A 22,035-nucleotide genomic window follows, 5' to 3' on the forward strand; every position below is an offset into this window, starting at 1 on the left:
TTTGTTTTTGTTCAAGGATTGAGGGGATGAAGACGCCTTCTGCTCAGGATTTACTGTTCCTATAGGTCACATATTCACGTATTTTCAACCAGTGTAAATAAGTCTCAGAGCTCCTCAAAACGTGTGTGAAGTTTCTTGTTCTAAATCCACTTTGATCATGACTATAAACCCCTCTATTTCAGCCCTGCTCAGAACAGGCTGTTTCTGTGTCTGTACCTTTAAATATGTAAATGAACTGTGTCTGACCACGCCCCCTCTCTGGAAGGGATTTGGGTGTATCAGGCTTTCTCGCTCCATGACCTATTGTTTACGGTGAGAAGGCAGACTCAGAGGGCAGAACAAACACCTAGCTGTGGGAGTGTCACCCACCTGGGGGAGGGGCTACTGCCCTTTGTGATGTCATGAAGGGAAAATCTCCAAACGGCCTGTTTGAGCACACATTTTCTGAAAGGTGTAGCAGGCAAAAGACAGAGAGGATGGACTTTTCTCCTCATTGGGGGGTTTGTAGACAGACTAGAGACACATGTTAGAGTTAGAGGAACATGGGGAAGTGGATTTACAGAATATATGACCTTTTGTTGAATTATAAGTTATAATTCTTTTAAAGTAAGAAATACATCATCAGAATCTACTAAACCAACATTAATATTTTAAAAAATTGCATATAGTAAATCTTCATTTAATGAGCTAAACAGAGAATAAAAGCCAGGTAGTTAAATATTAAGCGGTTATCAAAGTGTATTTAACTTTCATTTTGAATGCGTTTAGTAATGCCTCCTGTAAGAGTTTTACAGGAACATCCATTCATTATCTTTTATCGCTTTTCCTGGTAGGGGGGAGGCTGGGGCCGATCCCAGCAGAAGACTATTTTTCAAGGCTTCTCCAAGGAGGGGGAGAAAGATTAACGCAGACCCAAATAAACTTTGGTCATGTGTTCAGTCCCTCTCTGAGGCCAGATATCACCTCCTTACAAACATACGAGCAGAAACATTAGGAAAGTGTTGGAGAACAAACCACACAGGCCCACGTTGGAGTTGTTAAACTGTCTTTAGTAAAACAACCAGAGTCTTATGTTGACGGCAGGCTCAGTCCACGCTTCATGGTGCAGAAAGATCAGGAGTTTTTAAGTCGAGCAACATTTAAGAAATATATTCATCACTCAGCTCGCTATAGCAACTGGAAAAGAGGGACTCCTCATCTTCAGGAATATTGTGCATTTACATTTCTTCTTTATTACAGTAATTACAAAAGAAAACATGATTTTAAAGTAGTTATTAACAGTCTTCATCCCAGCTTCTTCAGGAGGTCTACGGCTTCTTTATGGACCTGCAGAGGAACAAATAAACGTCCCATCAGCACGTTAAAACCTGGGCTATGATTTATTTATATTTGGGTGCGTGCGTACCTCTTTGCCTTTGTGTGTGTACCTCTGTGTGTGTATGTACCTGTGTCCTCGTGTGTGTATGTACCTCTTTGTCCTCGTGTCTGTATGTGTGTACCTGTGTGTACCTCTTTGTCTGTGTGTGTGTGTGTGTGTGTGTGTGTACACCTCTTTGTCCTCGTGTGTGTGAGGAGGGTATTCTTTGGCTTTGGTTAACCACAGCAGAGCTTTCTCTTTGTCCTTCATCCCCAGGTACGTCTTCCCCAGCATCAGCAGGTTTTTACTGTAGAAGTTTGGATCCACTGCAAATAGAAAACATGTTAAACATTAGTTAAATACATTTTAAACGTCTAAAGAAATCATTTCAACACCTTTTTATTTCTGCAGGAGATCAGTTTGTGTTCTCACCTTCTTCAGCTTTCAGGAAGAACTCCAATGCCTGAAGAGACAGAAGAGCAACTGAATGTGAGAAAACTAAATCTTTCAGCTGTTTCCACCCGGAGAATCAGACAAACCTAAAACCAACATCCAACTTTTGACCTTAAAATGTCATAATCAAGACTCTGACAGGACTCTAATCATAGATCTCACATGAATTAAATCGTGAAAGGAACATGTTTAAAAAGATGAAAGTTTTGTGTTGATCAAGAGATTTACAAAAAAAACAACACGAGTTAAAAGCAACATGTTGCAGCCGATGAAGAATATCTCAAACACCTACTCTTTATAAAAATTCGACCTGTGGCTCCTTTTCCCGCATTTCATTCCCCATTGTCCCTCTCTCTCCCTGATTTATTTTTTCAAGCTTTTTTTGGGGCGTTTGGGACTTTAGAGAGACAGGTCAGTGGATAGAGTTGGAGATTGGGATGAGGGAGCGGGTAAGGAGTCACAGGTGGATACGAACCCGGGTTGTCCGCTTGGAGGACTACAGCCTCTGTACATGGGGCGCATGCACTAACCACTAGGCCACTTGCGCCCCTCCCCAATTTCTAAATCTATCCATTTTCCCCAAAAATAGAAGTCCCTTTTTGACATGTATAGTAAAAATGTGAGATAAGTTTTAAAGTTGTCTCAAAAGCGTTCCTAAAAGACTTAAAATAATTCATGCAAATAAGTAACACAACAAAGGATTATGGGTGCAGACAGACGGAGGAGTCCTCACCTCCTCATATGTGGACGTTGGTGGTGAAGCAAAAATGACAGCGGCCACTTTACGCTGATACCACGGCAGCTCAGCGAACGCAAAACACCTGAAAGAAAGAAGACGTAAAGATTTCTCTTAATGGAGCTGAGTGACAAATAGATCCAATGACAGATGAGTTAATATCCAAACTGTATCCGATGGATTTATAAACACAAGCTCTCAGGGTGGACTGCAGTGACTTCATGTTATTTAAAGAATATTAAAGCAGCAATATGTAAGTCTGACGCCTAGTGTTTAAAATGAGTACTGCAGTCCAAATTCAAATTTGAGAGCTGTCTCCTGCTCTGTGACGACAAACTATCTGAAGTTTATACTTAACTAACGGTAAGTGTCCTTATTGTTCTAGAGTTTTCTTTATCCTGTGTAAATGTTAGCTGCTAACAGTTTGACTCTGAAGGGTCTGCACAGGAACTTTGAAGGTGGAGGAAAAATACGGCAGCACACAAATCCAGTCTGCCATCTTTTGTCCTGCAAGATGGATGCGTTTCTCTGCTCAACAGCTGCTTAGAGCTTCTGTAGATTTACAGTTTAAGTAAAAGATGAAACTCACCAGTAACCCAGGATGTGCAGGGAGGTGGCATCTTTGGGATTCAGCTTGGTGGCTGTCTGTAAAATAAGTAAGTCGGACTTTAGAAACGGACGTGTGCGTAAAAGGAAATGACTCGGGGGCTCAAACGTCCTCTTACCTCCAGATGTTCTCTGATCTTGTAGGAATTTCCAATCTTCACCTTGACTCCCTCATAATCCCCGATATCGCTGAGACATATTCCATACCACTGTGAGAGGAGAGGGAGAGCTTTGTTCTTTAATGATGTTGATTATCATTTCTTCTTCTGCGAGTGTGAATGCATGCATAATTCATCTGAAGACAAACGCATTAAGACTCCCGCTGTGATTTTGTGTTTGAGCTGGGGATGACCCAGCAGTGCAGTCTTACTTTGTGTGCTGCGAAACTCTTGTCGTCCTTCTCCAGGGCTCTCTTTGCGTATTCGAAGGCCTCGAACACAAGCTGTTTCTTCCGCTCGGCGTCCATGTCGGGCAGCAGAGCAAGGCCACGAGACGCCCGGGCGAGCCGCCACATGACCTCTGTATCATCACTGCACGGACAAAAAACAGTCGTTTGAGTTGTTTTCACAGAAATATACGAACAACTCTCTGAAACTACAGATGCAGACGCGTGAAGTAGGGTTGTCACGATTCCACAATTTGATCCAATAAAAATCTGCAGTTTGTGATTTATTTCAATGACAAACAATTGCATGTGAATTCCTGCACACTGTCTCCATTAGGTAGAACACAGCTGTAAGGCACCTCTGCAGACCAGGAGCACTCATCCACTTCTAATGAACAGTCTCTGCAGTGAGAAACTGTAAAGGACAGCTGAGTGGAGGTGTTACCTGTTTTTGTACTGCAGCAGCAGCTCATACAGCTTCTCCGTCTCTGCACAGCTGTACAGGTAGTCAGCCTGCTCCAGCACCTCCTCTGCACACGCACACACACAATCAACAAACAATAAGTCCATAATCCTGACACTGTCTCAAAAGCTCTGCATGTGGTCATTTGTATTTTTTATTTTTATTGGTGATAAGGTGAACAAAATGAAACAAGAATATATAGACATGACAGCTAAAGCGAAAACAAATAAACAAAAACAAAAAAATAAAAATAAATAAAACGGACAAAATAGCAAAATAGCAAAACATAAGCAAAGATACAGAGCAACAATACAGACAACATACATTTAAATGAGATGAAAGTCAAGCAATGATTTTCATGTTCAGGTAGAGTGTTAGAAAGGTGTGAATGTGTTCGTGGCAGCGTAATGCATTAAAGTGTGGAACTTAGTGGGGAGTAGCGAGAAAACAAACAAATATAAATAAATGAAAAATTAGTTTGAGGAAAAGAAAAGTATATATGCATGTAAACATTAATGGAAAGAAGATAAAATTATATAAATGTAATAATGTGACCATCATAAAAAGAGAGGTGATGGTAATAAAAAATAAATAAATATACACATATACATGTACATCCATAGGCGTATCAGTATCGTATAGATGTCATAAAGAAGAAGAGCATTTGTATTTAAAGGATGTGTCACGTTAAAAACAGTCTATGACATGTACCTTTTTCCAAGGCGTGGACGACGGCTGAACGCTGCACTCTGTGATGAGCTTCATAAAGCAGGCAGGACAGAGAAGGAAGCCCCAGGAGGACTGCAGCTCCTCCACGCTGCAAACCACACAGGAGGTGACTTAAACATCCAGAACGCCATCCATGTGACGTCAGAACAATCAAAAGGAATCATTAATAAGAAGTATATTCACAGCCACTGAAGTCAGAAGAACGACACAAGGTCTGTTTCTGTCAGCGTTTAGACGTGACGTGATCTTTATCTGTAATGTTAACTAATGCAACATCATTTATCATGACAGTCAAACAATCAGAAATACTTCTTAAATCCCCTGCAGGGACATTTGTGCTCCTATACACAACAGAGCGATCCTGAGTACTGAAGCCATTAACAACATGTCATTAATCATCTCATAATAAAAGTTTAATTTTAGATTCATTAAAAAATCACCATCTCGTGTCTAAATATATTTCTGTTTTAACAAATTCCAGTATTGCTTTGAGAGCGATGAAGAAAAGCAAGAACATAAGTAAGCAAGCAAGCAAGCAAGCAAGCAGGGTAGTACCTAAGGGAGAACGCAAACAAGTAAGTACATACAGTAAGTAAATATGCAAGCAAGTAAACAAGCAATTAAGTCAGTAAGTACACAAGAAGTTTAGTAAGTATAAGGGCTTTCACACTTGCAGAAAGCGCCAGAAAAACTCCTGATATTTTCATGCTGAGCGTCATGTGTGAACACAAACAGCAGAATGTTTCTCTCTTCACCCGGAGTTTCTCCTCCAGCCTCCTCGTATTTATTCCCTGTGATCACTGAACGACCACAGACTGTCTGCACGCCACCTCTACCATCTCTGTGCTCTAATGAACCTGCTGCTGCATGTTTCCTGTTCTCCAGTATGTTCTTCTCCACTCTTTAGTTCACATTAGCCCTGTTTCGACTGGAAGAACTTTCCACCTGAACTGTGGTCTCTTTGAAGAACTGCGTGTGTTTCGACTAAATCTACCAGGGTCTAAATGTAGTTCTGGGGTAAAAGATCTACCCCTTAAAAAAGAAATGTACTTCTTAAAGGTCCAGGGACTTTGGAGAACAGGGCACTTTGCGTCATGTCTTACCTCAGGTGACCCCCCCGCCCTCCCCCCTCCTGTCTGACTGGGATAGTCTCCTGTGTGAACAGCCAGATCAGGAGAATATCCGGAGCAGTCCAATATTTGAAAATGGCTTATGTAAGTTAGCAAGCAGGTACATAAGTAAGTTAGCAAGGAAGTATTCTAAATAAGTACATGGTAAGTAGGTATGTAGCCTAAGTGACTGATTAAAGAAGCACGCAAGTTATCAAGCAAGTAAGTCCCAAAATAAGTCAGTCAGTACGTCAGGGACTAAGCAAGCATGAAAGTTAGTAAGTAAACAGTGAGACTTTGACTAGCTAAAGGGAAAAGTACAAGCAGTCCCTGAATGCAGCAGTGCACTGAAGGATGTTTAATTAGTCAATGAGGACGCCTGGTCCCTGTCCTGTCTGTTTTTTATTTATTTAAGTTAACGTGAGCTCTGATGGATAAACTAAAACCAATAAAAAATATACATTATAGTTAAACGGTTAGATTTACAGATCTGTCTGTTGTTAGAAAACTCACTAACGCTTCCCGGTGTTACCGTGTAAAGAGTTACCGTGTTAACTGGTGACTTCCAGCCAAATGAGTCTGTGGTTGTCGTGGTTACAACCGACGTTGAAGACGTAAAGTGCCCTTAAAAGTGCCCTTTTGATTGGTTTACAATAACGACATATCTGTTGACATTATAACAACGATAGCCACTGACTAATTTAGCCGAAAGTCACCAGTTAACACGATCGCTCCTTACACCGTAACACCTGCAGTATGACAGCTCTGCTGCCCTTTAACCTACATATCGACGTTTACAAAGAAGTGATCCCCTCTGTCACAAAGCGTACATTCACGAACTGAGAGGCCACCATGGACCCATTCTAACAGAGACAAGCAGGAAAGACAAAACAGTGTAAAAGAAGATGAATAAAGGTTGTTATTTACAGTGAGAGCAGAGGTATTCCTCGTTAAAACAGTCCAGTAGTTCCGGTTTGTCGCTCTGGTTTTGACGCATCTTGCAGCAGATGCTGACAGAAGAGTCCTGCCGCTCACACAGCGAGTTAACATCAGTCCAGCCATCACAGAGCCAAAAAGTCCCACGGATTAAAATGAGTCTGTGGTGCGTTCAATGGTTTCAACCGGCAGCAGACTGTGTTTGGCGTTTGTGTACGCAGGAAATGCCCGGATGTAAAGGTGCAGGCCAGTCGCCTCAGTAATGAAAACATGTTTCAACCTCATCAGTCCCTATATGTTTTTTTTTTTTTTTTTTTTTTTTTAAAGTACAGGCCTATTGGGGAAAAATAAAAATAATGAAATAATAATTTAAATATTATCTGTAGAATATGAAAATTGTTGGTAAAGAGTTAGAGAAAAATATTTTATTCTATAATTCAACTACTCACTTTTATCGCTATATTAGTGCTTCTATTTATCATTAACTCTTTACCTTTTTTTTATTATTTTAACTATTTATTATTATTGTATGTTTTTAATGCTTTGACTACCTCTCATATTAGTGTTAGGGAAACATGGTGAAGTGGATTTTTCATAATATGTGACCTTTAAAGCTGTTTGTTTGCACTTCCTGACGTTGTGAATGAATGAACGTCCCTTTGGATAAAAGCGTCATAACTGTATTGTCTTTCCACCCAATACTACATGAAATGTGGTTTTTATTTTGACATAAATATTGTTTAAAACAATAATATGAATAATTTAATTAATCATTTTTGGTATCACTTTCACTTGTAGAAAACATTTTAAATGTAATACTTTTAGTGACATGAAATGATACTAAATAAAAAGTGTATACCAAATTGAATGAACTATTATTTAATGTGGCATTTTATAAATGTCCAGATGGATTAAATTAATAAAATCTAAATTAAATTTTTATTTTAACGACAAGAAATATTTTAGTAATTCACCTGTATTAGCATAGCTTTTTAAATGATCGGCAATGAATTATTCCTACAGTTTACTCCCCCTTGAATGCACCCTGGAGAAAGTGTCCCCTTCATATACAGTCGGTCGGAAACAACGGAACCTCCTGAGATTTCCGCATTAACTTTACTCTGGAAATTTCTATCGACGCCGCACTCTGTCATTATTAAGTATTTATTTGAGATTAAAACAATGTAACAGACAAACCTGAACATTTGTAATCGTGAAATCTTAATATGAAACTCTTCTGAAGAGGCTGAACATGTCAGCCACGCCCCCCCCTCCTCCGCCCCCTGGTTGCGCCACAGCTGTTCATGTCAGATAATTTAACGTTTTGTTTAGATGGTGGGCAGCAAGAAGCAGGACAAACTTTACGTTTTTAAAGACAACTGAACAGGTAAATGAGTATGATTAAACTTCATACAGGTGTGAAAACAGAGTATGTTTACGAGGAAACTGTATCAGAGGACAGTTTGGGTGTTTCAGGCATAACCACACCCACTTTACGGGAACTGCATGCCTGTTTAATCATAGACTGTAAATAATAAGTCTTAATCCTTAATCTGAATACTTACAGTCTGTGGTCTTAATTTACTGAATCAGGTGTTTGCTCAGAACTCTTCAAATGTTGTACCACTGTGTTATTCAAAGCTCTGTGTCGTTTGTCATTTTATTACATAGGCTACATATTCCTCGTGTAGTTTATCATGATTCTGTTTAACATCTTCGTTTTTAACGTGTTTAAACAAAATGTAAAATAAAAAAAACGATGCATACCCGAATAAGAACAGCAACATAAAAGAGTTAAAACAACAATATCAACTTCCAGATTAAACATTAGGGGAGACCGGGGGTACTTCTAACACGGTGCACATTTTACATCATACTTGGGCCCAATCTCGATGTCCACCCTCACACACTCACTGACTTTGATGAGGGATCTCTCGCTGACTTTTCGAGCCCTTTAAGCACCATATAAGTAAGTGATCATCTCTGCAGACTCAGCCTGAGGGAAGTACCCATAGTTCTTAGCACCGAGACGTGAAACATGTTTCCCAGGGGAGAATGGAAAGGTAAACAAACGCCATAAAACGATAAAAAAAGGGAGAGATGTTAAACAAGCAGGAAGGTGAAACCACGCTGTATTTACAGTCTACCAAAAAAGTATATATGGAAACTAAAGCTAATTCAGAAATCTACTGTCTGTTAACAACAATACGAGAGACAGAGAGCATAGTATTTACAAATTTACATATAGGCCTATATTAAGTAAGAACTTTTTATAAGTGCCATGGGGCTGTGAGTGAGTAAAGTAAAACAGTGTAATAAAAATACACAATGCCACATGACACCATGCTGTCATGGTTACAGAGAATAGTGGATTTGATTATTCCCCATGATGTTATAACCATCACAGGTAGACTGATCACGAGTTACCTGAGTGTGAAACGATGATTCATGCTCGTTCGTCTGCTAGCAGCCTCGTTTAAGACAAACGTGGTTTATTTGTGATGTCGGTGGGTAAGAACTACACTACCTACAATCCTAGAGTGTCAGAGCGATGTCTCTGATTGGTGGAGCCCGCTGTTACCATGGAAATGTTTATCGCCCCTGCAAACTTCTGTCTGCTGCAACCACTGAAGTTCAACACACAATAACATTCTTCAATGTATGAAACATTATCATCAATACAAGCACTAAAGTTAAGAGAAATCAGAAAGAAGCTTTAAACTATGGTTTGTTGGGCTCGTTGGAATTGCAATCGATTATGGGATGTGTAGCTCTTCCACTTTCGGAAAATTCTTGTCTTTTAACTGCATAATTTTTTGGGCCTCATCAAATGTTTTATGGTCACATGTATGCAGGTAGCTGGTTCTGCTTTTAACATGTGTGGTATCGAGAAGAAACACTTTGACAACTTTGGTTTGAAGCTTTTAATGGGTCATTTGTGTGATGGAGGTGTGGTTATAGCGATATTGTAATGGTGGAGGGGCCCCATGTGAGTAACAGTAAAAGGTTATTGTGCTGAGTGGCCCCTCTCAGTCTGAGAGTCCGTCTTTAAATGTATGGCATTAAACCCACATCTGATATTCTTTATTGTTTGTCTTTGTAGGACAGAAAGCTGCCATGGACTCAAATTGGTCCCCAATGTCAGGGGCCTCAAGAGGCTCTCCAATGCAGGGGGCCACAAGAGGGTCCCCAATAATAGGGTCTCCATTGGCAGGAGCTGCAAGGGGGTCCCCTGTAATAGGGGCCTCGAGTGGGTCCCCGATGACAGGTGCCTCATGTTGGATGCCTATGTCAGGACCTGCATGTGGGCCCCCGATATCAGGGGCCTCGTGTTGGTCCCCAATGTCAGGGGCTACAAGTGCGCCCCCAATGCCAGAGTCCGTAGGTGTTGCCCAAACTCCGGGGGCTTCTCATTTTGCCACCAAAGTGGAGCTGACGATCTCATGTGAGAACCTGATGGACATGGACATCTTCTCCAAGTCGGACCCTCTGTGTGCCGTCTACATCAACACCTCGGGCTCCCGCTGGTACGAGGTAAGGAAACAGAGAAGTCTATAATCATAAATAATGATGAGCGTCTCCTACAGTTGTACCCGAGTGTGTTTTTGTTTTTGTCCATCAGTTTGGACGCACGGAGATGATCCTGAACAACCTCAATCCAAAGTTTGCCAAGAAGTTTGTCATGGAATATTACTTCGAGATGGTGCAGAGGCTAAAGTTTTGCGTTTATGATATTGACAATAAAACTTATGACCTCAGTGATGACGACTTTCTTGGGGAGCTTGAATGCACCCTGGGTCAGGTGAGCTTCACTCTGTACGGTTTTCAAAGCAAACTTTTGTCACTCCTCTTTATTTCGCCCTGTGGCCCTGCCGTTGTTTTTCTTGTTTCAGATCGTTTCCAACAGGCAGATGACTCGACCTTTGTTGCTGGAGGACAAGAGGCCTGCAGGTCATGGGACCATCACGGTCAGTGGACGCCTTCCTCGTGTCTTAAAATAAGTGACAAGCTTATGTACATGCATGAATACATGAATCACATGTTTCACAGCAGCTGTTCACAAATGAGTCCTCATGTGTGAGTATACCTAAAGCTGATTCTGATTCTTATAACACATTAAGTTTCTCATTGCATGAAACATGTGCTCCAATAAGTATCTCTTCTAGTTGCGGATCGATATATATGAGGATTTATAGAGTGGTTTCAGAACTTACTTTGGTGATTATGGGGCTGAAAGAAACGGTCTTGGTCTGTTTCCAGGTTCAGTTTTCCTGTTTGGATGAGTAGAGTAAAGACCTGCTGCCTCTCAGTGGGATGTCTTCTTTCCAACCAGTCCCAGATATAAATGATATTATTGCATACAGACAGACAGAGAGAGAGGGAAAGAGGCAGGAGCTCAGTGTGCTGGGACTCCGGAAGTCAAAAGACTCATTTATGCTCTACACCCAATGAGCATATAGATATGGACGGAGCCTGCTGTCTATACTCTGCAGTCATTTTGTTGCTCTGCAAGTCTTCTGTCAAATTACAGATTCAGACCGAATGTTGCAATACCAGCGGAAATCGTAGGGGGGCAGTGTTGAGTAGCCAACAGTTCAAGCCAGGCCAGAAAAACATAACAAAGAAGAATATCTTGGAAAGTAGTTGAACTTTTTGAGGAAAGATTGTGAGAGTTGGGTAGGAACTACAAACATATAAATGATGCTAGCTCGCCTTGGCACAGGGACAGACGACCACAACAGATCAGCTGGGCGGACATCGGACATGCTCGTGCATGTAAGTGAGGGGCGTGGCTTATGAGGGAGCGCAGAGGGGAGGGGGAAGGTGTAGATGGAGCACTGAGGGAATGCTACTTTTCTGATGCATGGGAGTATTGTATTGTTTAAAACGTAAGTATCTATATTCATATGCAATGGAAGTATGAGCCTATAGCAGCATAACTAGCTGCTGCTCCAAGCCCGAGTCAGCCCAGACTATAAGCTTTATCATTACACAAGGTAGAGAGGGTGTCTGCCCCCCCCCCCCCCCCCCGCCCGACCCTGACTAATAGATGATTTCAAAGGAGTGTCTGATAACAGAAGACTCTACCTCCGATACTTCTTTTTGAAGCTGATACCACGAGCAGGCCTGTATTTTAGGAGTTCGAAAGGAGTATTACAGCGCTATGAAAAAATATGCACTCTAGATTAAGTCAGTACAGGTGCTGCAGCTTTTTGGACAAGCTGAAGAGTCTTTAGAGGCTTCTGAGTGCTGGCAAATGATATTATGAAGTAATCACAATAATCCATCCACCACTTCCCTGGACTGCCTTTACAGCGTCTTTAACTTTCTGCCTGGTTTAAATATCAAAGCGGAATTGTCCGAACTTTACTGCACCTTTTTTTTTTCTACGATAGATCCGTGCTGAAGAAATAACTGACACCAGAGTTGCAAACTTTGAGGTTTCAGCACGCTGCCTTGACAAAAAGGTACTTCATTTCTTTCTAATAAGTTTTGTTTGATCGTGATTTTTTGCAACCTGTTAATCTACTTGTTAGACCTGTTCAAAATGACGACAAGAAGATCTTCTTGACAAGAAGACAAGAAGATCTTCTCTTTTTCCCTTGGAAGGACAGTTGCATGATTGATATTTACTCATGTCTCCCCTTCACGAGATGAACTAAACTGTAAAAATGAATTTGTTGTGGTGGTTCAGTATCTGTGGTGGTCCGACCCTTTCCTGGAGTTCTTCAAGCAGACAGAAACTGGCTGGCGGCTGGCTCACAGGACAGAGGTACAAATATTGACCAACAACTCGTTCCTCCTCGTACATAATAAGTGATAATTAACGTTCGGCTCCTTTCAACCTGTTCATGTAGGTGGTCAAAAACAACCTTAGCCCCATATGGAGACCCTTCCGCATCTCCCTGCGAGCTCTCTGTGGAGGAGATGTGGAGAAACCTGTGAAGGTATGTCTTTGTTTTCAGTCCGGTTTTATACAATGCAGCCGATTAACACGCCATGTTCCCGTAAATTAAACATCCCCTGAAAACTGTGTGAACTTTTATGCTTCATTATTACGTTTGATATCAGCTCGATTGACCATTTTTATTCTCTAACAAACTAATAATTCATGTTTTTTGCTGCATGTTCCTTTCACCTTACGATGCTCCCAAACGTAAAGCGGGGAGCTGCTTGTGACCCGGCTGGATGAGCGCTGTGTGTGTGTTTGCACGAGTTGTGACGTCACGACACGAGGTGTGAAGCTCTGCTGTTTTTCTTTTTACTCAGTTGGTTTTATTTTCATTGTAATTACCTACATAGAGTGAAATATGAATATTTCTGGATGAGGGGTGGAGCTTATTTATTGGAGCCCGACCAATAAGGGACGAGAATGATTTCTAAAATTGCAAACTAATAAATTAACTGCTATGTAAGTTGTTGGTCAGGCTCTTTTTTTGAGTACATTGTAGTCAGGTTAAAATGTTAAATCTACAATCTTGCCCTTGTTGAAAGACTTCAAAAAAGTTCCATAAAAAGTTTCACATCCTGACGAAACTGAAAACTCCCCCACATCCTCCATATCTACCCACCTTGTTTTAACACTCAGCAGCGTCTGAGCTCAGAATGTGTGCTTGATTATTGAATGTAAATCTCTGTTTGTGTCCTCAGGTTGATTGTTACGACTATCGTGTAAACGGCTCCCATGCCCTCATCGGGACTTTTACAACCACGCTCGCAGAGATGCAAACAGGAAGTCACGTTTGCCCAGTGAGACTTTTGTAGTCTGTGTGTGTGTGTGTTGGATTTCTGACCTGATACTTTAATTTAGACATGCATTAATAACGTTCTCACTTGCAGACAGAGCTTCAGTGCATTAATCAGAAAAAGTTGAAGAAGAGGAACTACAAAAACTCTGGGGTCGTCTGCTTTAAGCGATGCGAGGTAAACATTAAGAGAGGAGGACATGTAAGACCTCGGCTCCGCCTCCATGTGACAATATTCTTTCACTGTGAGCTGCTGCATCGGGCGTTTTGAAGACAACTTCTTGTTTCATTGTTGCACAAAGATGACATCATGTTTACCTTCACAGGTGGTGAAGGAGTTCACCTTCCTCGATTACATCATGGGAGGATGTCAGATCAACTTCACTGTGAGTCTGCAAATATCAAACTGAAAGAGTTACTGTTTAAGTATTTTTATTTTTTTAAGCTCAAATTTGTAACACTGGCTGACGATAGGATAAAATGGATATTTCACAAAACGATACAATGCCTGAGGATACAGTGCAATGCAATACGATATGATATGATGCAAAGCATCTGTCTGGAGACCAAGACCGATTTCAGAGTACTCAACAGCAGAGTGTTAAATTGAATTTCCTCTCGCGGGATTAATAAATTATTCTTCTATCCGTCCTTAAATTTACATTTATATCATACAAATCGATGCAATTCAATTCAGTATGTTACAATGTGATTACAATGTGTTACAATGTGATATAGTGTGATACAGTAAGCTACAACGCAATTCAACATGATACATGCGATACGATACGAGGTGAAGTTCCTCTCTCAAACTTGCAGAAGCTCTGTATCTTTTATTTTGTAACCATGTCTCGATCACTGTCCTCTCTCTGACCCGCTCCAGATCGCCATCGACTTCACGGGCTCTAATGGAGACCCTCGAAGCCCTCAGTCTCTCCACTATATCAACCCTGAAGGATATAACGAGTACCTGACGGCCATCTGGGCGGTGGGAAATGTCATCCAGGACTACGACAGGTAAACTCTAACTCTGCTTCATCCTACACTAACCTGTGTGTGTGTGTGTGTTGTTTGATTTTTCCAACCTCTAGAGCAGTGGTTCTCAAACTATGGTGGTACGCGGGCTCCCTGTGGTGGTACTCAAAGAAATCTCCACAATATAAAAAAAAAAACCTGTTCAGCATAAAACGCCATTTTTTTTTGACATACTCTTATCTGTCTTGTATCTATTGAGTTGTATTAATATCAAATGTGTTTTCCCCTCTAAATTAATCTAGTTTTTGCAACAAACAACTTTAATCTGCCCAAAAGTGTTTGTGCTCAGAAGCACACAAATAATGCATTTTTTTTGATGAAGTTAAATACAACTTACTTTTATCTACAAACCAAATAGACTATCAGCATAAAGCAGGATTGGTAACCTTTTAAATGTCGCATGTCAATTTACAATATCTGTCAGCTTTTTTAGTGCACCGTTTTGTACTGCTGCTCCACGTCTCCCGTTGATTCTACACATTCTACAATAATCAAACAGACATAACTTTCAGTCTATTATATTGTTGACTATATTAGGCTATGCATTTTAATAAAAACACTGCAAATAAAGAGATAAACACCAATGCTCCTCCTCCTCTCTGCAACTGGGTTTGTTTCCCCGACATAAAGGAAATCATTGACCAACACACACACACACGCCAAAAACAACAACAACAACAAAAACACAGCTATCTATGGGCATGACAAACTATATAGCCTACAAAAAGAACTGCAGAACTCCATAACAGATGCAGTGGTGAACAAACAAACAGATGAACAAATGAACGATCAGCACCTTGGACAGCGCCGCGGCACGTAATGCACAAACCTGCTGCACAAGTGCTCAACCTTTACGGTGCACTTCCCACTCACAGGGTGCTTGCACCCCTTGCAGGAGACAGTGGTCATGTTTTTCTTGCAGTGCGTGTTTGTCTGACACTGCCTCCTTCTCAGCTCTTGTGGATGCTGTGGCTCAGTGGGCACCGACGTCAGACTGGACTTGACACGCAGGTGTTCCTCTCTCTGTTTCTTTGCCGGCTCAAGAATGAGCATGTATCTATCTGTCTATGGTCTCTATCTATCTATTTGTATATCCTATCTATCTGTCGCTCTTTGTTCAATTCCTGCGCATAAATATGAAGTCTATAAATAGAAACAATAACTAATACAAATGAAAACGACGAGCGAAAACAATCCAGGGAAATGTATCATTTTCAACTGCTGTCAATATGAAGGCGACCGTCACACGGTCTTGGCAGTTCTAGTGTTAACACTCCGCAGGAGTCGAGAGGGATTTTTAAAAAAAAGGCAGTTTTGTTATGTTGAACGCAGAGACTTATAATACAGAGGCTCTGGTTGCATGGAGCCTGCAGAGCGCGCGCCTGCACGCTCTCTCTCTCCCCCGCTCTCTCTCTCTCTCTCAGGCGCGCAGCAATTTTATGAATAAATGAAAAATTAAATACGAACAGGTGGGATATACTTGGGCCCAGGTATCGTCTTTGTGTGGGAAACACTGGAGACTAAATATTCTCAAACAGGTTGTTGGTATTAAGTTGTCATTTGTATTGTGCTGCACTTTTTTTGGATTTGGGCAAATATCAGAGTTGTGTTAGTTTAAGTGTCAGTTCTAGTGCTATCCCTTAGTAGTCCTACAGTGTGGCTGCCAACAGTCAATAATAAATAACCTCCTGTGTAAAATGTGTGTAGAAATAGGCCTACAGTGTATTTTAACATCTACTATAATGGTGGTACTTGGAGAGCTAAATATTTTCGGAGGTGGTACGCAGTCTAAAAAGTTTGAGAACCACTGCTCTAGAATACTTCAAGTGCTCAGGAAATGACGTTCTCCAAGTCTGGGGTTCAGAGTTCTTCCTGCAGTAGAAGAATCGTTGAACTTAATCTTTTTTGAGTGTACAGAAGGGGATTCCCTCATTTCCAACACTGTAGAGACTTCAAGCGTATTAAAACAAGAAAAAACAACAACAAACGCTAAATATCAATAACAAGAAACACATTGAGATCAACGAAAACACTCACAATTTGAAACAAATTCAGAAATCAGATTCCTGAACTTTGGGGCATCAAAAGAAAATACAGGATTGACTGCTGAACAACAGAGTGCTTCAGTCTGAGCGTATGAAAACGTGGGACCCTCATGTTCAGAGTGTGGTGAGGGTCGGAGACGATGCTGTTAAACCTGCAAAGACTGACTCATGGAGTCTCTGAATCTTTGAGCAGATTGTCTCAGACCCTTTTGTATGTTTTTTCTCTCTTTTCCTGCAGTAACAAAATGTTTCCTGTTTTCGGGTTTGGAGCCCAGATCCCAAACTCCTGGAAGGCAAGAACATATTTCAACCTTAACTGTTTGTTTTTTACACGTTTGTTCTCATAGTATTGTGATTTTTTTCCTCCATCTATGTGGTCACTCACTTTGCTGGCAGAGTTCTGCATTAAGCTTTTAGTTATTTAGAGAAAACCTGAAAATAAACTTGAAACAGTGGGTAGAGCGCGCGTATCATGTGTGGATGCAATGGTCCTCCAGGCGGGCGGCCCCCTAACCTGACCCGGGTTCAAATCCGACCTGTAGCTCCTTTCCCGCATGGTGGGGGAAAGACCTCAAGTTTCTATGAATCTGATTAGGAGGACATGAGAATAATGTAGGGTTGACATGATCCATTTAAAGATGTAGGTCATAGTGTAACATTGTCCTATATATAAATCTCGCTCACAGGTTTCTCATGAGTTTCCCATCAATTTCAACCCGGCCAATCCGTTCTGTGCAGGTCAGTCAAACTTTGTGTTTTCATTGGAAGCTTCTGTGGTGACAGTCTGATGTGTGAGTGTGTGTTCATGGTGTGTGTTGCAGGTATAGAGGGTGTGGTGGACGCCTACCAGAAGTGTTTACCTCAGCTGAAGCTCTGGGGTCCCACAAACTTCTCTCCCATCATCAACCACGTGGTGCACTTCGCCCGACAAGCTCTCCGGCAGAACGTGGCCTCAGTAAGTCGCCACTAACCATTCATTTTTTTCAATTTTTTTTCATCAGATTCTCCTGAAATCGTTGTGTCGTTGTTTTGACTTTATGTCCTGCGTTTGTTTCCTCTGGTCTTCTGCAGCAATACTTTGTGCTGCTCATCATCACAGACGGCGTGATCACAGACATGGACCAGACTCGCACCGCTATCGTCGAGGCATCCCGACTGCCCATGTCCATCATCATCGTCGGGGTGGGCGAGGCCGACTTCGACGCCATGGAGTTCCTCGACAGTGACGACAAGCTGCTCCGTGCTCCAAACGGTGACGTCGCCTCAAGAGACATCGTCCAGTTTGTGCCCTTCAGGAGCTTCCAGGTGAGAAACAGATCAACCTCAATAATCCCGGAACAGAGAAAGAACCGGGTAGCTCTACAATGTTTAGAATTTCGACTGCAGTACCCATTTTTTACACTAGGTGTCAGAGTTACATACTGCTCCTTTCATATCGTGTTCTAATAAGATCTGGACTTAAAGTCACAGGTTTAAATCTTAGATTATTGAAAGAGGGCTGCACGGCGCTGCAGTGGTTAGCTCTGTCCCCTCACAGTGAAGAGGTTCCTGGTTTGAATCCCCGTCTGACAGGAGTCTCTCTGTGAGGAGGTTCCTGGTTTGAATCCCCGTCCGACAGGAGCCTCTCTGTGAGGAGGTTCCTGGTTTGAATCCCCGTCTGACAGGAGCCTCTCTGTGTTTGCATGTTCTCCTCGTTCATGTGTGGGTTCTCTCCTGGTTCTCCGTCTTCCTCCCACAGTCCAAAGACATGCTCGTTAGGTTAACTGCTGACTCTAAATTGTCTGTAGGTGTGAATGTGAGTGTGGCTGGTTGAGTGGCTGTATCCGAATTGCCAAGTACCTACTCAATCTGTCAGTAGACAGTAGTCAGTACCTACTATCCGTGCTGTATACTGTTTAGTACCTACTATTCAGTAGGCACGCACAGTAGGCAGATATGTGTTCCTACTTCTTCTGATTCATTCAGTAAGGAAGTGACGTCATTTACGTTTCCCGAACCGGCTGCATCCACCCGTTTTAAAAAAATATATATTTTTTTAGCTTTATTCAAGAGGAGTAATGCGCATATACAGTCAGGTAAACAAAAAACAATATCACAATGTAAATCAAGTAAAAGACAGATTAAATAACTAAATCACATACAGTACATAAAGAAAAGAACAAATGAAAGACAGTAATATACAGAATATAAAATAAACCAATAAAGACACATTTAAATAGTGAAATCATTATTTAAATAGAGGGAGAAAGGTTTTATAATAATGCAGACATTTGTTTTATTTTCTGTTGTTAATTTAAAGTAGTGATTTCAGTCAGGACTTTAACTCTAGATTAAAAATGTATTAAATTAATCCACGCTCGTTTGTTTTGATTTGGAGAAGTGACATGAAGTGACGATTTACGTATAATTTCGCACAGCATTGTGGGTGATAAAATACAATTAATTTCCTGAAAGCACGCATCTGATCCATACTGCATGAAACCCGGAAGTTAGTATCCATACTGAAATGTTCAGTATACTGAGGTGGACCCAAAAAATGCATACTGAATGACCACGAGAGTTCAGTATACTGAAACTCCCTACTGAAAAGTATGTACTGCATACTGAACTGTGACAATTCAGAAAGGGTCTCTGTCTCTCTATGTCAGCTCTGTGATTGGCTGGTGAACAGTTCAGAGTGTAACCCCGCCTCCCCTTATCAGGATCGGCTTCAGCCCTCCATGACCCCGAGCGGGAAAAACGTTATAGATAATTATGATCATTATGTAGTTTATTGCTCATCATATTAAAGTGACCATCAACCAGCATGCATAATCATGCAACCAGCTCGTGCTTACCAACGTTTAATTGGTCTGTATGAGCTTCACACACACACACACACAGTCATGTCAGCAGTCATGCTCTCATTGTTGTCATGCTGTCGTTTCAGGGAAACAGCGTGGCTCTGGCGCAGAGCGTCCTGGCCGAGCTTCCTGATCAAGTCTCCTCCTTCTTCAACTCTTTCAATCTGAAACCCCCGAATGTTTATAATCTTTCTAACCCCTCCTAAAAGAAAAACTTGTATGTTTCAGTCTGAGTATCATGTACGGCAGGCAGAGAAACAATCAGTGTGAGACCTAAAATACTAATTTCAGAAATAATAGAAGTTTATTGCGATGCCCAGGAGGTGACATGGATGAAAGCGTGTATGTTTTCTATTTTGTGCACCTGTTTTATTATTTACTCGGGCCTCTTAGTAATTTACACCTTCACATTCACACACTGATGGTAGAGGCTATTGTACACATTCATACACCACTGACAAAGCAGCGGGAGCAACTTGGGGTTAAGTGTCTTGCCCAAGGAAGCATCGGACGTGTTGCTGCAGGAGCTGGGGATCGAACCCCCGACTGTCCAGCTGAGAGTCAACCAACTCTACCACTGAGGCACAGCCGCCCCTCCCCATGTCTCCCCATCTGCTCTCACACTTCTTGTGTGAGCATCGCGGTGCGGCTGTTCCCTTTTTGTTTGTCCCAGTATTTAATTATTTATTTCAATAAATCTAATCTTAATTTTGCATACATCTCGTCTCGCCTCGCCAATTTATGTTGCAGCCCAAGAGCCGGACTTATAAAGACCACATTCCCACGGTGACTAAAATCTAAAATGTATTTATTTACTTAAAGATGTACGAGCGAGTTGCTCAAACGCGTGCGCAATCTATGAAACGGGTGCGAGAAACAGAAAGCGCACGTACCTTTAAAAAAATAACAACATGGGGCATCTTGGCTTAGTGGTTAGTGTGCAAGCCCCGTGTGTGGAGGCTGTAGTCCTCCAAGCAGGCGGCATGGGTTCGAATCCGACCTGTGGCTCCATTCCTGCGTGGCGCTCCCTGATTTCTGACTCCATCCACTGTCCTGTCTCTGCAATGAAGGCACAAGAAGCCCCAAAATAAATCTTTAAAAAATAACAACAACAACAACATGTCATCACCTCTTGGTCTCCATGGAAGAAAAACAACCTTCAACGCTGTTACGGCTTTTACGTGACAACCCGGAGCTGAGATGAGCTCTCATTGAGATGTTTTATATTTTCAAGGGTCCTGCTTTGAGTTGCTTGCTACCCGCCAACGGTTTGGCTGCGATGTTGTTGAGTGTCTGTGGCTATGATTGTAACCCTCCTGGTAACGTCAGTAAACACTGACAGAAAAAAAAATATGATTGAAAGTATAAATGTTTGAGATGTATCTTGATTTAAAGAGCATGATGTTGAATGTTGGATTAAAAATCACTCAATAAATAAAGATATACTTATTAATCAGATGACTAACCACAAAATAAACCTGTAATTATTTTAATTTGTGCGTAAAATAAACATTATATGATGACGTGTAAAGTGCATGATGACACCATGAATGTTTTATTAAAGTCATTACTTTTCTTAATATTTATTTGAAGTGAGCTCTTAATGTCTGTGCTATATGTGTCAGTTTGTCCAGAGCGGTGAGCATTTTGCTCTTCAAGCTTGAGCTTTGCCTTGATTTTTTTAAACTCTCGACTGGCTCACAGGGAATATTTGTAAGCATGAATAAAATGTTTAATTTGATTTACAGCTGACAAGTGATGTACAATCATCTGCTGCTATACGCTGGGGGAAAAAGGGATTATTTGTGTAAAATATCCGTTGATCTATCCGAGCTGTTTTTCTACATTTACAAATTAATATATATTAAAAACTTATTATATGTGCTAATTTATGCATCTGTCAATAAAACCATTGAATCAATGTGTATCTATTGTCTTTTTAAACACATTGTGTAAATAATCTTAAAATGTCTGACCCACTTTCCTCTTGATGCTCATACTTCCTTTGGTGGTTTGATGGTTTCCTTTTTACTCGTCCCTCAACTCACCATTTCTTTATTGACTTGAAAATGCTACACACTCATATGCTGAAACACATATGCACAAATAGGATCCTATGGACATGCACTAATGGAAAGTTGTCGGAGTGAGTGGGGTGCACACTGCGAGCGCTCCTGCTCAATGGCACCTCGGCAGTGCTCAGGAAGTGATATAGCACCTCCCACTATACCAGACCAATTTCCAGAAATGGTCCACACTGGGACTGGTTTATCGTAATTTTATATTACATACAAGAATTGTCATAGTAAAGTCTAATGAACCCCCCCCCCCCCCCAGAACAAAAACAAACTATCAAGTTTGTCAAGCCAGCTTTTATAAAACATTTTAAGAATTGTCATAAAACAGACTAATCAATCTCCGAAGAATTAAAACAAAAACAAATGTAATTATGTATTTATTTACTTATTAAAAACAAACTAAAACGTCACTTCCGTCACGCTAGGGGCTCCATTACAGCTTTGAACACTGTTAGAAACTATTACAAATAAATATTATTTAAAAATAAAGATCCCTCTCAGGTAACTCGGTTAA

General features: G+C 41.2%; 2 protein-coding genes across 2 annotated transcripts; one reads left to right on the forward strand and one right to left on the reverse strand.

Moving 5' to 3' along the window:
• Nucleotides 1-1,028: 1,028 nt before the first annotated feature.
• On the reverse strand, nt 1,029-7,003 carry rmdn1 (regulator of microtubule dynamics 1). Its single transcript, XM_061064870.1, has 10 exons — nt 6,766-7,003; nt 4,712-4,817; nt 3,983-4,067; nt 3,523-3,682; nt 3,272-3,361; nt 3,136-3,191; nt 2,544-2,631; nt 1,790-1,820; nt 1,550-1,683; nt 1,029-1,326 (listed from the first exon to the last, which is right to left on the reverse strand). Exons 1-10 carry the CDS (start codon nt 6,898-6,900, stop codon nt 1,285-1,287), a joined length of 927 nt encoding a protein of 308 aa, XP_060920853.1. The 5' UTR covers nt 6,901-7,003; the 3' UTR covers nt 1,029-1,284.
• A 1,035-nt stretch (nt 7,004-8,038) lies between these two features.
• LOC132993948 (copine-3-like) lies at nt 8,039-21,364 on the forward strand. Its single transcript, XM_061063949.1, has 16 exons — nt 8,039-8,161; nt 9,878-10,308; nt 10,397-10,576; nt 10,668-10,742; nt 12,171-12,242; nt 12,470-12,547; nt 12,633-12,722; nt 13,426-13,524; nt 13,615-13,698; nt 13,847-13,906; nt 14,404-14,537; nt 16,839-16,893; nt 17,287-17,338; nt 17,422-17,555; nt 17,672-17,905; nt 19,530-21,364. The coding sequence occupies exons 2-16, from the start codon at nt 9,892-9,894 to the stop codon at nt 19,647-19,649; spliced, it is 1,884 nt and encodes a 627-aa protein (XP_060919932.1). The 5' UTR covers nt 8,039-8,161; nt 9,878-9,891; the 3' UTR covers nt 19,650-21,364.
• Nucleotides 21,365-22,035: the final 671 nt, after the last annotated feature.

The sequence above is a fragment of the Labrus mixtus genome, chromosome 19, assembly GCF_963584025.1.
Source record: "Labrus mixtus chromosome 19, fLabMix1.1, whole genome shotgun sequence".
Taxonomy (NCBI): Eukaryota; Metazoa; Chordata; class Actinopteri; order Labriformes; family Labridae; genus Labrus; species Labrus mixtus.